Source organism: Accipiter gentilis, chromosome 12 (assembly GCF_929443795.1).
Source record: "Accipiter gentilis chromosome 12, bAccGen1.1, whole genome shotgun sequence".
NCBI lineage: Eukaryota > Metazoa > Chordata > Aves > Accipitriformes > Accipitridae > Astur > Astur gentilis.
In genome coordinates this window covers 29,733,606-29,746,723 of record NC_064891.1, presented here as the reverse complement: position 1 = coordinate 29,746,723, position 13,118 = coordinate 29,733,606, and the positions used below count along the sequence as shown (strand labels likewise).

Genomic DNA, 13,118 nt, shown 5'->3' with positions numbered 1-13,118 from the left:
TTCTTAGGTGTGCTTTGCTTACGGCCGTCGTGCTCGGGAATCACTCAAGCGCAACGTTAGCACAATAAATCCCGCAGCCTTTTCTTCCAAATAAAAGCAAAAAGCAACAGTTTCAAGTCATTTCAGCATCCCGCTTTCCTGCTCTCAGCTCAGTGAAGCAAGGGTATGCAAACTTCAGTCCAGCAAAGGCTGCAACTGTCAGCATGGTGATATCTCTATCCGTTCCTCTTTTCTCAGAAGCGTTCCTGAGAACGCTCAGACTTGCCTGCTGCAACCAAGAGAAACAACATTTATGACCATTGCTCTTTAAGGTTGTGGACATGGAACAACTGTATTTGTTCAGCGTTTACTTGTCAAGAAAAAGACCTCAGCAAGTTTTCAGATAATCTGTGTGTCGGTATGTCTGTCTCTACATATTATGCACAAACCCACCATTCCCACACATACTAATATGTAAATCTTTCCTAGCTATCTCTTCTTATTGCTACAAGCTTATCAAAACTACTGCCTGGTTAAGGTGGTGGAATGCATTTCAGCCATGCTCAGTTCACATGAGCAAGTGCTGTTACATTTCTCACCTAATGTGTAACATTTTATGATCATATAAAGGGATAGCGGTGCTGCAGTGATCCCAAGAATTTCCTGTATTTCTGCATATTTAAACAACATGCTGCTGCTGATTGATTAGAGTAATTTTGTTGTTCATATCATCCTATTCATAGCACAGCAGGTATTGCTTGTAATTATTAAGACTATTTGTTATTAGAAATGCATGGGTGGTGAAATACAATGAGAAACAAACAATTTAACTGATAATAAAATTAGCTGATCATGGAAAGTCAATCTGCTAATTATCTCCAAACTGTGTCCGTCAGCTCTGTTTTACATTTCTTAGACTTCTCGCTCCCCAGCGGAATAGTTTTTGCAGGGCTGCGTTCTAAGGAACACACGGAATTTCCCAGCAAGAGAGATTTTCTTCATGTTACACCTTTGCTCTCACGCAGGTTCACGTAATTTCATAAATACTTTGTGACAAACAGACATCTGATTGTGTAATTTACTACAGAACCGGCAGTGCACTAAGGAATTTTTATGGAATGAACTTTATGAAACTTAATAAAAATTAGACTGACCCCCTCAATTTCATAACTATTGGAAAGTACATAGTACTTAGATTTCTTAGGTGTGAAAATTTTGAAACCTCTTGTGGTATTAAAGTGGTGGAGCACACATTAAGGTCAATTTGAATCACGTGGATAGAGTGTACCTTTGGACACTTTTAAAACTGCATATAGGCTTTTAAAACTGTTCTCAGTTCCTGTGATTGACAGCTGAATCATTTACTGAAATTCTAGTATAAACGAAGTGAAAGAACAAACTGTGTGAACAGTGGGATCAGTAGAATTTGGTTTTTTGTGCATCTTTGCATAGTGGTATTGGCAGCTGGGCATGGCACTGAGGCTGTCATTTTAGCAAGCATTTGTATGGTTGTTTGATAGCACTACATCTCCTTTTTATATCCGGTATTAATAGGTGGTTTCACAGTTGGGGATGGTCAAATTAAATGTGGCTGTCAGTTTTTATATATCCTGTCAGTTTGCTTATGTTTTAATTTTTGTTTTAAATACTGGCAGGTACAACAAATAACCCATCCAAAATTAAGTATTTTTCCTCATGTCCATTTTTCAAAACAGATTATTAAAAGTAAACATTGAGTCACTTTCCAAGAAAATACCATCCTGTGTTGAAAAATTATGATGTCTTAAAAATGATAGCATTAAATTATTTTAACTGTTTTAAAATAAATGTATGGATTTTTTGCACAAATTTGGAACATATTCCTGACAGAGAAGATGGAATAAGGTAAAAGACTTAAGTCTCATCATGAATTGCTTACACTCCCAGAAAAAAGGAAGCCTATACACATAGAAGGAACATTATCTGAATCATAACAGAATGAATCATAGAATTGTAGAACAGTTTGGGTTGGAAGGGATGTTGAAATATCATCTAGTCCAGTCCCCCTGCCATGGGCAGGGACACCTTTCACTAGATCAGGTTATTCGGTGAAGAAGAATGATGTTGATGTCACTCAAAATCAAGGAGTTTGTGAATAACCTTTCAGCTGAGGAATGGGCAAAGCTTTCAGGTGCCTACGTGCATGCAATTGTGGGGTGACCGTGTTAAAGACTGAGACATCCTTCAACAGACGGATAAGTCAGGAGGGTAGAAATAATCAAATAGGAGATGGAAAACCAGGAAGACATTTAAATAGCTGTCCAAACATGCTGCAAAGAAAGGAACCAAAGGTGTTCTACACAAACGCTAGAAATCTAAGAAATGTGATGGACAAACGACAATATTGGCTAGATATCAGAGGCTATAATATTGGCTAAATAGAACTGTGGTTTGAACCATGATGGCCATTCTTATTTTCTGCTCAGTCTTTCCAAGTCAAAACTTGAAAATGCGTGTGAAATGTGTAGCCAAAACCTTAACCCTGCATAAGAGAGCTGAACAGCTCTGTGGATCACAAGGAATATACAAGGGACCGTGACGTACCACGTGGCTGAGCTCTGATGCACCATCACAATGTCAGAAAGTAAATAATAATACGTGCCTGATCTTAGGGATACAACAGGAGTTACAAGATAAACTTCAGTCACCCATGCTCTCGGATTGCCATTAATCTCTGCAGAAGGCACCAATGGAAAGTGTTAATAAGAATAAACTGGGACGTAAACCCTACTAAAAAAAAACCCAAACCAAAAACAGCCCTGGAAAAGAGGAATCCGCCAGCTTTAGACTGGAAGAGAGGGGAGCTTTGCCAGGTGTGGGAGCGCAGAGAGGCTTTCGAGTGCTGCACACAGCTGCAGCTGTGTCTCTGTCTTTAGCGAGAGCTTGTTTACTCTGTCTGGGAGCATGCACCCTCAACATGCACTTCTGAACTCCTGCTGATGGCAGGTGAAGCTAATCTGCCAGACAGTACTGGCTCTAGGTATCCAAGAGAGCCATCAACCCCTTATTCTGACAGGCAGTAGCAAGAATTAATACAGGTGCTAATTAGTCACTGCATTTGGCTTCTTTTCACTATTAAAAGAAAGGAGAGCTCTTCTCCTATAGGAATGACATGAATGTGTGTTTGCCAGAGCCAGGCTGGATTGGAATGGCTTCCCACATCGCCGAATAGAAATCCAGAGCTGTCCTAGTGAGAGCTCTGGAGGAACCCTGTGGAAAACACTCAGTCACAGGAAGAAGGCAGGTAAATGGTGACAAGTGGGGCCGGCGTCCCTTTGGTTGACTGCTACCAAGTGGTGAGCAGACAAGACTCTGATGCTTAGGAATGTGTGGGGTTTCCTCCCTCCGAAATGAGTCTCATCAGGGTGGGAGAGCAGACCAGCCAAACCTCTGAAACCTCCTGAGGAATGAAGTGGGGTCACACTTCTCTCCAGAAAGCAACGCTGGTTTTTGCAGGACCCTGGGCAGCTAAGACTTTGGAACAGCCTTGCGAAAGTCTGCTGCCAGTGAAGATTGAAAGTGGGAAACTTTCATGTTCACACTAACCCCATACTTACAAGTAGAGATGTTTGGACTTTGTCCCCCACTCCATTTGCATAGCATTTCCACTTAACTAGTGGCCACCCCCCCTATAGTAAGAGCTGGGAAGGAACATTCCAACAGCTAATTCCAGGCCCCTCCAGCAAAATGCACACAGCCCCCCAAGGATGGTCTGAAAACCAGAGACAGACAGTGGTGTGATAACAAGGTCACTGCCGACAAGCAGCAGCAAAGGCACACTTCCATCTGTCTAAATCTTTGAGTATGTTTGAAGAGAGTGGTGTACTGAGGCTAAAGGACTGGAAATGTGGGATGACGTGCTTAAACGCACAACCTCTGTTTGCCCTTGTGAAGATTATGAGCCATACCTAAAAGCACATTGCCACAGGATCAGGTAAATTGGCTTTTATTGAAACATACTGTAATATGGGGAGGGGGAGCAGGGGGGAAGATTCCAATTTAACGCAAGTACATTGCATTTCAGGCTCCCAAATAACTATTGATAATCTGCTGTCCTGGAGCAAATCATATCTTTCTTGACAAGTCAGACAGCTGCTCCTTCTCTATCTTCCTTTTGTTATCTTTAATAGCCATGGATTGTTGTGGTACCTTGAAAAAAAATGTTTGCGACTTACTTGATGGATGTCTCACCTCCTGCTATTAGCCCTGGTTCATGGGTTCATCTAATGCCTGTTCTTGCCAACAAAACTCAGACCAAGTGCTTTTGAAATGAGGTGTGCTGGGTGCCATTGCACAGTGGGTGCAGTGCACGCTGTGTACAGCTCCCCTTCCCCTCCAGCTGGCAGCTGGAGGGGCAAACAATCCTGATCATCCTCAAATACGGTTAAGGTACCATCTGGTCCAGGCTTCTGCTCAGAGCAGGGCTAACTTTCAAGTCCTGTAAGATTACTCAGGGTCTTCCCCAGCCAAGGCATGACTATCTCCAGCGTAGTAGATCCCACAGCTTCTCAGGGCAAATGTTTCCATGTTTGATCACAGTCATTCTGAAGAATCTTTTTCCATTTGTTTAAGGTACGGGAATACTGGTGTCTTAAATACAGGAATACTAACAATTGTAAGATAGGTCTAAAGAAAACCATGGCTGTATTTGACCAATTTCACCCAGACTTTGAATTGAAAAGACAAAGCAAATCCCTTTCAGGCTGTCAGCTGTCCTAAGGTGTGTCAAAAGAAATAAAGACAAATGCGGTAGAAATGGCTGGGGGTGGTGATAGCGCAGCTGTTCCCTCTGTCAGACTTTGCTGCCCCCAAATCTCACTTGACACCTTAGATTGTGTAAGGTCTCCCCAGACTGCTCCAGGTCAGCCCTAAAACCCTTCAACAGCAAACCAAAGCGCGTGTGTGGGGTTAAGCGAAGTTCTGTGTCTTTGGGGTGCAACGGAAGAGCGCTTATATTGTCCAGTCAGCCACCACAGCTGTAGGGGCACAACCTTCTGCATACAGACACTACAAGGAGCTGGACAAGTTAACAATTTGAACAGCCATAATCTCTTTTGCAGCCTTTCTCTGGCAGTTACCCACTTGCCCTGACACTGAGAGAAACAAATGCAGCTGGAGACCCGTACCTGTTTGAACAAACTGACAAGTCTCTGTCCAAAATCATCAAAGGGCACCTAGTAGCAACTGTCAGCTGCTATTGTGCATTTAGGAGGAACCTTTAAACTAGAGCGTTTAAAAATCTGCTTCTTGGGAACATCCTTAAGTTGATGGGTATCATGGAAATCATACGTTACCCAGTATTAGCTACGCGGGTGCCTCTGCTTTTTGTGTCTCCATTTGCTTAATCTGTGATTAAGAACTAGTGCTAGCTGCACATCCCTACTCAGGTTTTATATTCCTAAATGGTAAAAACCAAACCTTTTGGACCAGACTGTAGAACAAGCATAATTTTGGAGGGAGGGGCAAGACTGACACATTTAGTATAGAGTTTCAGCAAATATAGTAATAAACATCATCCTCTTTATACTTCCCAGTGGTGTGTGCACACGCCCATTTTTTCGTGCGCTGATGGAGCAATTCAGCATTGAGATTGACCCTTGCAATATTCAAGTGAGGAGAAGGGATCTCTGTTTTAATGTGTGCATTGTGTGCTCCTGCTAGCTCCCTTGTATTCTCCTTGTATAGCTGAGACTGAAAGAGAGGATTTTTTTTTTTAATCTCACATTTGTATCTCTCAGCTAAAAAGAATACTAACAGAACGAGAAATTTAGATCCTCCACCATGAAATTAACAACCATGCTTTGTGATTTGAACAGGTCCCCAGTGGTACCCTTCGCGTGTTGGCCTGCAGCTAGAACGCAGTAAGTATTTGTACGGTTGAATACAGTCACCTAACATATTACTAATCCTCTAGCAAGTTCTCCTCCTAACAGTATTGCTCTCTCCATATGTGTTATTGGGTGAACTGTTAGCACTTTTTCATTAATTGTTATCAATGATTAACTTATTAGCTTTCTCATTAATAAAGGAATCTAATGGTTTTCATAACCACTGAATAAAAATGTTTCAGAATACAGTATATGATCAAATAATGAAAACAAGGCAGTTTTAAAAGCATTCACTCACTTTCCTCACTCGCTGCATTATCCGTTTTAATACTTGCTCACAGCCTCATCAGAAGACGCAACTGGCTGCAGGAGGCAGGCTCTTTTTTGGTGCCAGGACACCAGCTCTTGGTGGACATGGCAGTGGGAGATGAAGCTGCCACGGGCTGTGTGGCATTTGGTCTGGGGACATGTAGCACTGCAGAACCCTAGAAAATGAGGGCTCAGCACCTAGTGGAATTTAGCACCCTTACTGACTTAAACAGTCAACAAACATATATTGAAAGGGAGACACAACACATAAAGTGGAAAAGAGAACAGAAGTGTTGCAGCTGTGGCAACACCCCATGCCAGTGGCTGTTGGGGTTTCCTAATATCCAGCTCACTGCCTCTATAAAAAAAAAGAGAACCAGATACTGCCATTTTATGTCTCTGCCTGTACACTCTAGGCCCATCAGGACTGGAAGCAGATGCCTCAGAATACTGTGAAAAGTAATGTAATGCTCAGATATACCTCGTCTGCTTAGGTCAGATAGCTTACAAAGAAATCTTGGACTGTGGGCCTTTGCCCAAGAAGTTGTGTTCATCATGATGGTGCCACCTATTGTAAAATAGTCTGAGAATAAAAACACTTCAGCAGAAGATATCGGTGAGGGAGACACTGCATAACATTGACTTTCCCAGTAGTCTTGCAAGACAGAATAAAAAGTGCTCTTTGAAATTGTCTGTGTGATTGCATGGCATATCTCTAATGGTCTAGATTAACAGAGATAGCACCACAACAACTGCTATGCATTGCCACCCAGTGTCACGTCAGCCTAATGCTTTTGCTAAAACGAGAGGAGAACAACTCTCATAGAAACGCTCTAAGTTGCTAACCTGGAGAATAAGTACCGAGTCACCAAAATAAATCAGAATACAAGTTGGGCCTACACCTTGAGCACTAGCAGGGCAGCCAACGCGTTATGATGAGCCTCTGAGAGGATGACTCTTGTTCATGCCATTTCCTTTTCCCCTTTTCTTATTACAGATGGGCCCTATTTGAAGGATTCCATTAACATTCAAAGCCTTGCTGTTTCCTCTATCATTACACTGTATTTTACAGACCTGGGTCAGCAGGTTGGTTGGACCACAGTAAGTATGTCCTTGTAACAATCAACATGATATATCTTAATGTACAATATGTTTTAGCATCAAATTACTCCAACTAACTCAGCCTGTCCTTCCCTATGTCAAATGGTGTAATTACTTTATCAGCAGTTGAAGCAGAATTAAATGGATGGTGAGCGAAGCTATCAATGTGCTAACTCTGACACCCAATTAAAGATTAGAAGGTGGACATAACAATATTGCCTGACGAAAAAAAAGTCAATTTTTAAAAACAGTTTTAGCTTATCTAGGGTTTATATGCCTGTGCAGGATCCTGTAGCCAAATACATTCATTTGCTGCAAGGCTCTTCAGCTTTGAAAGTTGGAGGATATTAAAAAGAAAAAATGGATTTCTGGTAATCCTGTTACTAATACAGGAAAATTATTGGATAGAAATATCTTACACTCTGTTCACCCGATGAACAGTTCTGAGAGAGTGGCGAGGCCAAGGATTCCAGGCAGAAGATGCCCAGCCAGGCTCAGGAGTCACAAAACTTCTGAATCTCTTTGTAAAACAAAAGCATTCACCACGAGCAACAATACCTGTATTATGCTGTAGGTAGAACCATGGTCTGTTTTTACTTCTGGCCTCAGTTTGACTTCAGTTATTTTCCTGTAAGCAGCTGTTGGAATGTCAGGGTGGTGGGAGAGAGGCAATATGTTCCACCCAAACGGTATTGTGGGGAACTCTAACCTTGCAGGCTCATCTGTGCAAGGAGGAAGTGAAAAGGTTCGATTCTTTCACAGCGCAAAGACAGAGGACAGCAGAAGAGCTTGAAAGGACAGGGAAGGAATGGAAGGTGAAGAGACCTTTCCAATACCCTGTGGCAGGCATGGGTGGCAGAGCTGAAAGTAGTCTTACTGCTACTGATAGTCTCACTGGTGTAGCTTTTGCTGTACTTTGCATATACTGCATTAGCTGGAGTAACACACAGCCCACATCTGTATATTGGGTAATGAGATTCCCAATTTCTGCAGTAAGAAACATGAGTAAGGCAGAACTAGAGTTCCTGAAAGCCATAAAAGTGATGATGAGACTATTCATAGCAATGGAAAACAAACTGCCAATTGCTTGCAATTCCTTTAATGAAACCAGTGAGTGTTTGCTAACTGGCATCATGGCTGTAGGCCAAATTATCAGATTCTTATCTCAGGCAGCCCACAGATCCTACCCTGCTCACCTGGGGTGACTACAAGACCCACTGACAAGCCACTGTTCTTCCTTGGCTGTGCTTATACGGACGGAGCTTGCGAGTGTCAGGTCATTAAGCAACTTGCAGATGATAGTACCTGTTCCTCTTTCCAACAGGTCACTATGGGCTAGGAAGCATTACTACATGACACTTAGAATGGACATGCTATTTTACAGCTCCTTACCTGTTAAACAATACACTCAAGGTGGATGTTACTGCCAGAACTGTCCTTGACTTTGGGAAGAATCAACTGCTGGATCAGCACTGTAAGGTCACATACCATCTCACCTGCTCAAGCTCATGTGCATTTCTCTCTCTCCAGGGAAGCAGATAGCCCCTAGCAGCACAAACTCTGGCAGGTTTTAGCCCCTGTGAACAAGAACATGACCTATATCTATCTTTCCCAGTTCTGACAACAGGACTCAAATCCCCAGGTGGTGACAAGCGGTTTACTTCAGTGGCGTTAGAGCAGTTTGCACTGTGTGACTTACCCGTTTCCGTAGAGATCTGCAAGTTTACCGAGGCTGAGGCTTTACCCCACTGATTCCCATGCTGATTAATAGCCTGCTGGGGCCATATTGATTAATGTTAGTTGGGGTCCTGTTTCTCCCCCAACCCATCCCACTGCCTCTCGACCGTGGAATTTCCTTGCAAAGCAAAATTGTGAGTAGTGCAGCACCCTGTTTGCTACAACTAAGTAATCTGCAAGCACCTTATTTATTCTCTCCTTTCCTCATGGTTTATGTAGCCTGAGACAGTAACATAACTAAAGCTTAATATCCCATTATAAATAGTGCAGTTATGACTAGGCGTTGATACTGCAGGCAGTGGCATTTTTTTATGATTTAATCTGTGTGTGCAGAAAGTTGACTCCATGAGTTTCTGAATATTCATCTTGTCCTATTCTGTTCCATATTCTAAATTGTCTCCATTCTCAGTAGGAGAAATCTTCCTAGCAACATCGTTTAAACAGTCAAGAGATTTTTATATTACAGCTAGTCTATAGCAATAGAGAAAAAGTTCATAGAAGACTGTATTCTGACAATAGCAATTAAGAATGCATTTGTACACAGGATGTATAGTTTTACTGCCATTTTAACTGTGCTTAGAGCTCCCATTCTCCCATCCTCCTTGACGCTCTATCAGATTTATGCACACAGGGAGGGATGCTTCTGATTGAAAGGGTTGACGTTTAAATAAACAAGGCATAGAATAAAAATATACTTATCAGCAAAATGATAGCTGAGGTACGAAGGGCCACATTCGGGTCTGGACTCCAAAAATAGACACAGAAGCACGTGGAGATATGTTGGTGCTCCAGAGGTCGATGCATTGGGCATGGATCTGTCTAGGGGAAAACCAAGCATGGAGGTGGGTCTTCTGGGACTTTGTCACCTCATTGGAGATCACACTTGAGATGCCCACTTGAACACTAAGACCCCCAATGCTGGGGATTTACACCAAGAGAATGACTTGTGTTTTTTAAAAGGGGAAAGTGGTACCCACCTCCACCTCCTGGGAGCAGTATCCTCTCCAGGCATGTTGTAAAAGAAAAGATGATGCTGTTGTCTGTTCCCAAACAATCAGTTTGGGTCTCTAAATCTAGGAGCGTATTTCTGAACCAAGAAACCTCAGCTTCCCTCTTGCAGCATGCACAGTCTCTGATTAACAGTTCTTGTCACAGTCTACCGTGGTGGCTCAAGAGTTTATCGTCTCCTGTTGTCTACTCGGTCCCTCTGACAAAGGCTGCCACTTGTAGGAAGGATGTTTCCTTTACATCCTTAGCCTTCTTAAAACATGGTTACACAGTGACCAGAATATTTTTGGTGTTTTGTGCTGTAAAAGGCCAGACATCCCCTGGGCTCAGGTTACACTACAGCTCTGAGATTGTCTGACCAGATTTCAACAAGTTCTAGAGGCTAGCTTGCTCTGAGGGAGGACAAACTGGGGTGAGGGATTTGCAGTTCTCCTCCACTGGAGCAAATACATGTCAATGTCTTTTGAGAATGAGGCCCTTTCCTGGGATAATGTGGATAGAAATCCAACCTCAGCTGGCTCTTTTAGAAGAAAGGAGGCCCTCAAAGCTCATTTCCAGAAAGCAATTCCGGGAGAAACCAAAACCTGTTTCTTAGTATCATGGATTTTGTTGGAACTCGCTCTCTACTCTGCCTTCTTTTTTATAAAACAAATATTACCTGAAACACATAATTTACTTCTGCACAAGATTTACCAATTCCTTTACCCTACCTGGAGGGAATAGCTGAGGTTTTTCTGACTGATGCTGCAGACATACTAATGGGAGCTGAGTTTACAGATCTTTTCTGTATGCATCCTGCAAAGATTTTACCCCCAGGCATGTTTGAAATTCCCACCACTGGAGTGATGGGTTTTATTTTTAATCTCTGTCCAATTTTGGGCCTAAGCACGTTTGACAGAGGCCTCTTTTTACATATTGCAATGTGGCATGTGACTTTTTGATATGTGGCTGGTATTTTACCTCTAAGAATGCATACTGCTGCTGTAGACAAAAGGGGGGGGGGGGGGGAAAGCATTCTTCTTGCTCAAATTCAGACTTCTGTTAAAGCTTCCCTCATTTGAGCAGTGATTGCAATTTCTGATTTATCAGCTTCTGTTGTCTAGTTGCTACCCAGGCAGGCTACCAGAAGGATCAAAACATAACTGAGAAAACAGCACAGAACTGTGAAAAACGTATTTTACCTCCAAGTCTGTGAATTTCATAAGATTAACCCTAAAACACAATATTTTTTGTAACTGCGATTTAAAATTAGGGATTGCTTAAATACTTTTGACTCCTGAGAGCCTTAAAATACTGAGGCTGGCAGCAGAACTGCTCCATTTCAAATTTTCCAATGGAAAAAAAAGATTCTGCTCAATTTAGAAATGTAGAGACTAATACTTATTTAAACCCAAGAACATCTTTGAAATCTGAAAATCCACACTTTCACTAATTGGTCTGTTCCTTTCTGGCTGGCAAGCAAAATTACCACCAAGTTAGGCATTGTGGAAAATGAACAAGAAGCCAAGAGATCTATGTCTGAAGCTTTGTGGTTACGTATAGCAGGTGTATAGCGTGGGGAAGTGCATGCTGTGCTGAATAGCGAGGTGTGCCCGTTCTCTCGGGAGGGAAGGCAGTGTTTTGGTCAGTGTGGTTCTCTCCTCTTACTCTCACAGTGCAGGCGTACCAAAGTTTTTCTGTCCTGTGAGTGTGGGTGGGTGGTGAATAGGGGAGGAGCGGTTTGCACTGACTGTGGCTGGCAGAGCTCACTCAGTTTGTCCTGTAAATGTGGAACAGTCCCATGAAACCTGTGGGATGAGTGTGATATGAAGCAATTTATGAGTATTGATGGGTTTGAAAGAGGCAGCCAAAGTGCTACAAACTCATTTTCTCCACCTTCTCCATACTGAGATCGGCTCTGGGTTTTCCATGAGGAACAACTTAAGATGTTTTCCCTAATTTGGGAATGGAAGAAGACACTTCAATAAGGGTTTATAACTTCTCAATGGGATGCAGTAGTACAGACAATTTTAATAGAAGAAAAAAAGACAGGATCTGAGGAATTTGAAGGAGTGGGAGGGCTGGGAGTCCCGACAAACTAGTGGGCCAATGTGATGAAGATAAATGTAAGAAAACTCACATGATCGTTGCCTAGGAAGGCATTTGAGATCAAGGTAAGAGAGAGAGCTGAGGATCTGTAGGATGTATCAGTGGAGAATGTCACTGAATATATTTCTCAGCAGATACGTATCAGAGCTTGCATATTTTGTGGCCAATTCAAACACAAGTAGCTGTGGGACAGGACCCTACAAATCGAATAACACTTTCAGGGAATTGTGGGTACCAGGACAACTTAGCAGCAGTGCCAAATAAACAGAATGTGTGATTCTGTGTAAATCTGTGGGTGGCTTAAGAATGACTACAACAAAGTGCCAAAGAGAGAGAAATCCCCAAATGGTTTTTCATTGCTAGGCCTCTTGGATCAATAGATAATTTGGTCATGGAAGATGATCTCCAGGAAAAAAAGAAGTCACTATTTCCTCTATAGCACCTTTTCCAACTACAATTATTTGTAACACAAAGCACCTTCATTTTACAGCTAACAGTTTGTACTTGGCAGAGGTTTCTGCTGGAACACACAGTAAGTGTTGCTCTACATTGGTACAGCTAGCCAAGTCTTGAGCTGATCCCAGTCAAATGCTATGAACTTTCAAAACACTGTAACCTTTCACAAAGGCAAACTACACACACAAGATTGGTCTTATTTTTCATTTAATTAAGTCTAATAATTTTCCACCTCCAGGGTTATCAGGAGAGAACAGCTTGCATTTGCCTGATTTCTTGCCATGGTTTTATATTGTTTGTGCCTTTCCTTGGGCCACATATACTTTTGGCTCTTTGTTACTGCCCAGTGGAAGCATGAAGTCAACTGATAAGGGAAGAGAAGACCTCTGAAACTGCCCTGCAGTGGGGTTCCTCAGACGCTGTGTCTAATAAGGCAAACAGTGTTGCAATAATTTCTCTTGGTCCCAGCAACAAATGCCACAAGCTCACAATGAACCGTGCTAGCGTGTCGGTTTTTTCAGGTGCCAAAGGGAGTTAGGGAGGTACCAGGAAAATCAGTTTTGAGGGGTAAAC

At 42.4% G+C, this 13,118-nt stretch overlaps 1 protein-coding gene across 1 annotated transcript in view; it reads left to right on the top strand.

Moving 5' to 3' along the window:
- TECRL (trans-2,3-enoyl-CoA reductase like) overlaps positions 1-13,118 on the top strand; it is a 64,691-nt gene that overhangs the window by 31,136 nt on the left and 20,437 nt on the right. The window contains exons 3-4 of the mRNA XM_049815035.1: positions 5,835-5,879; positions 7,153-7,256. Of these exons, the coding sequence (XP_049670992.1) occupies positions 5,835-5,879; positions 7,153-7,256 (149 nt within the window). The remainder of the gene's footprint in view (positions 1-5,834; positions 5,880-7,152; positions 7,257-13,118) is intronic.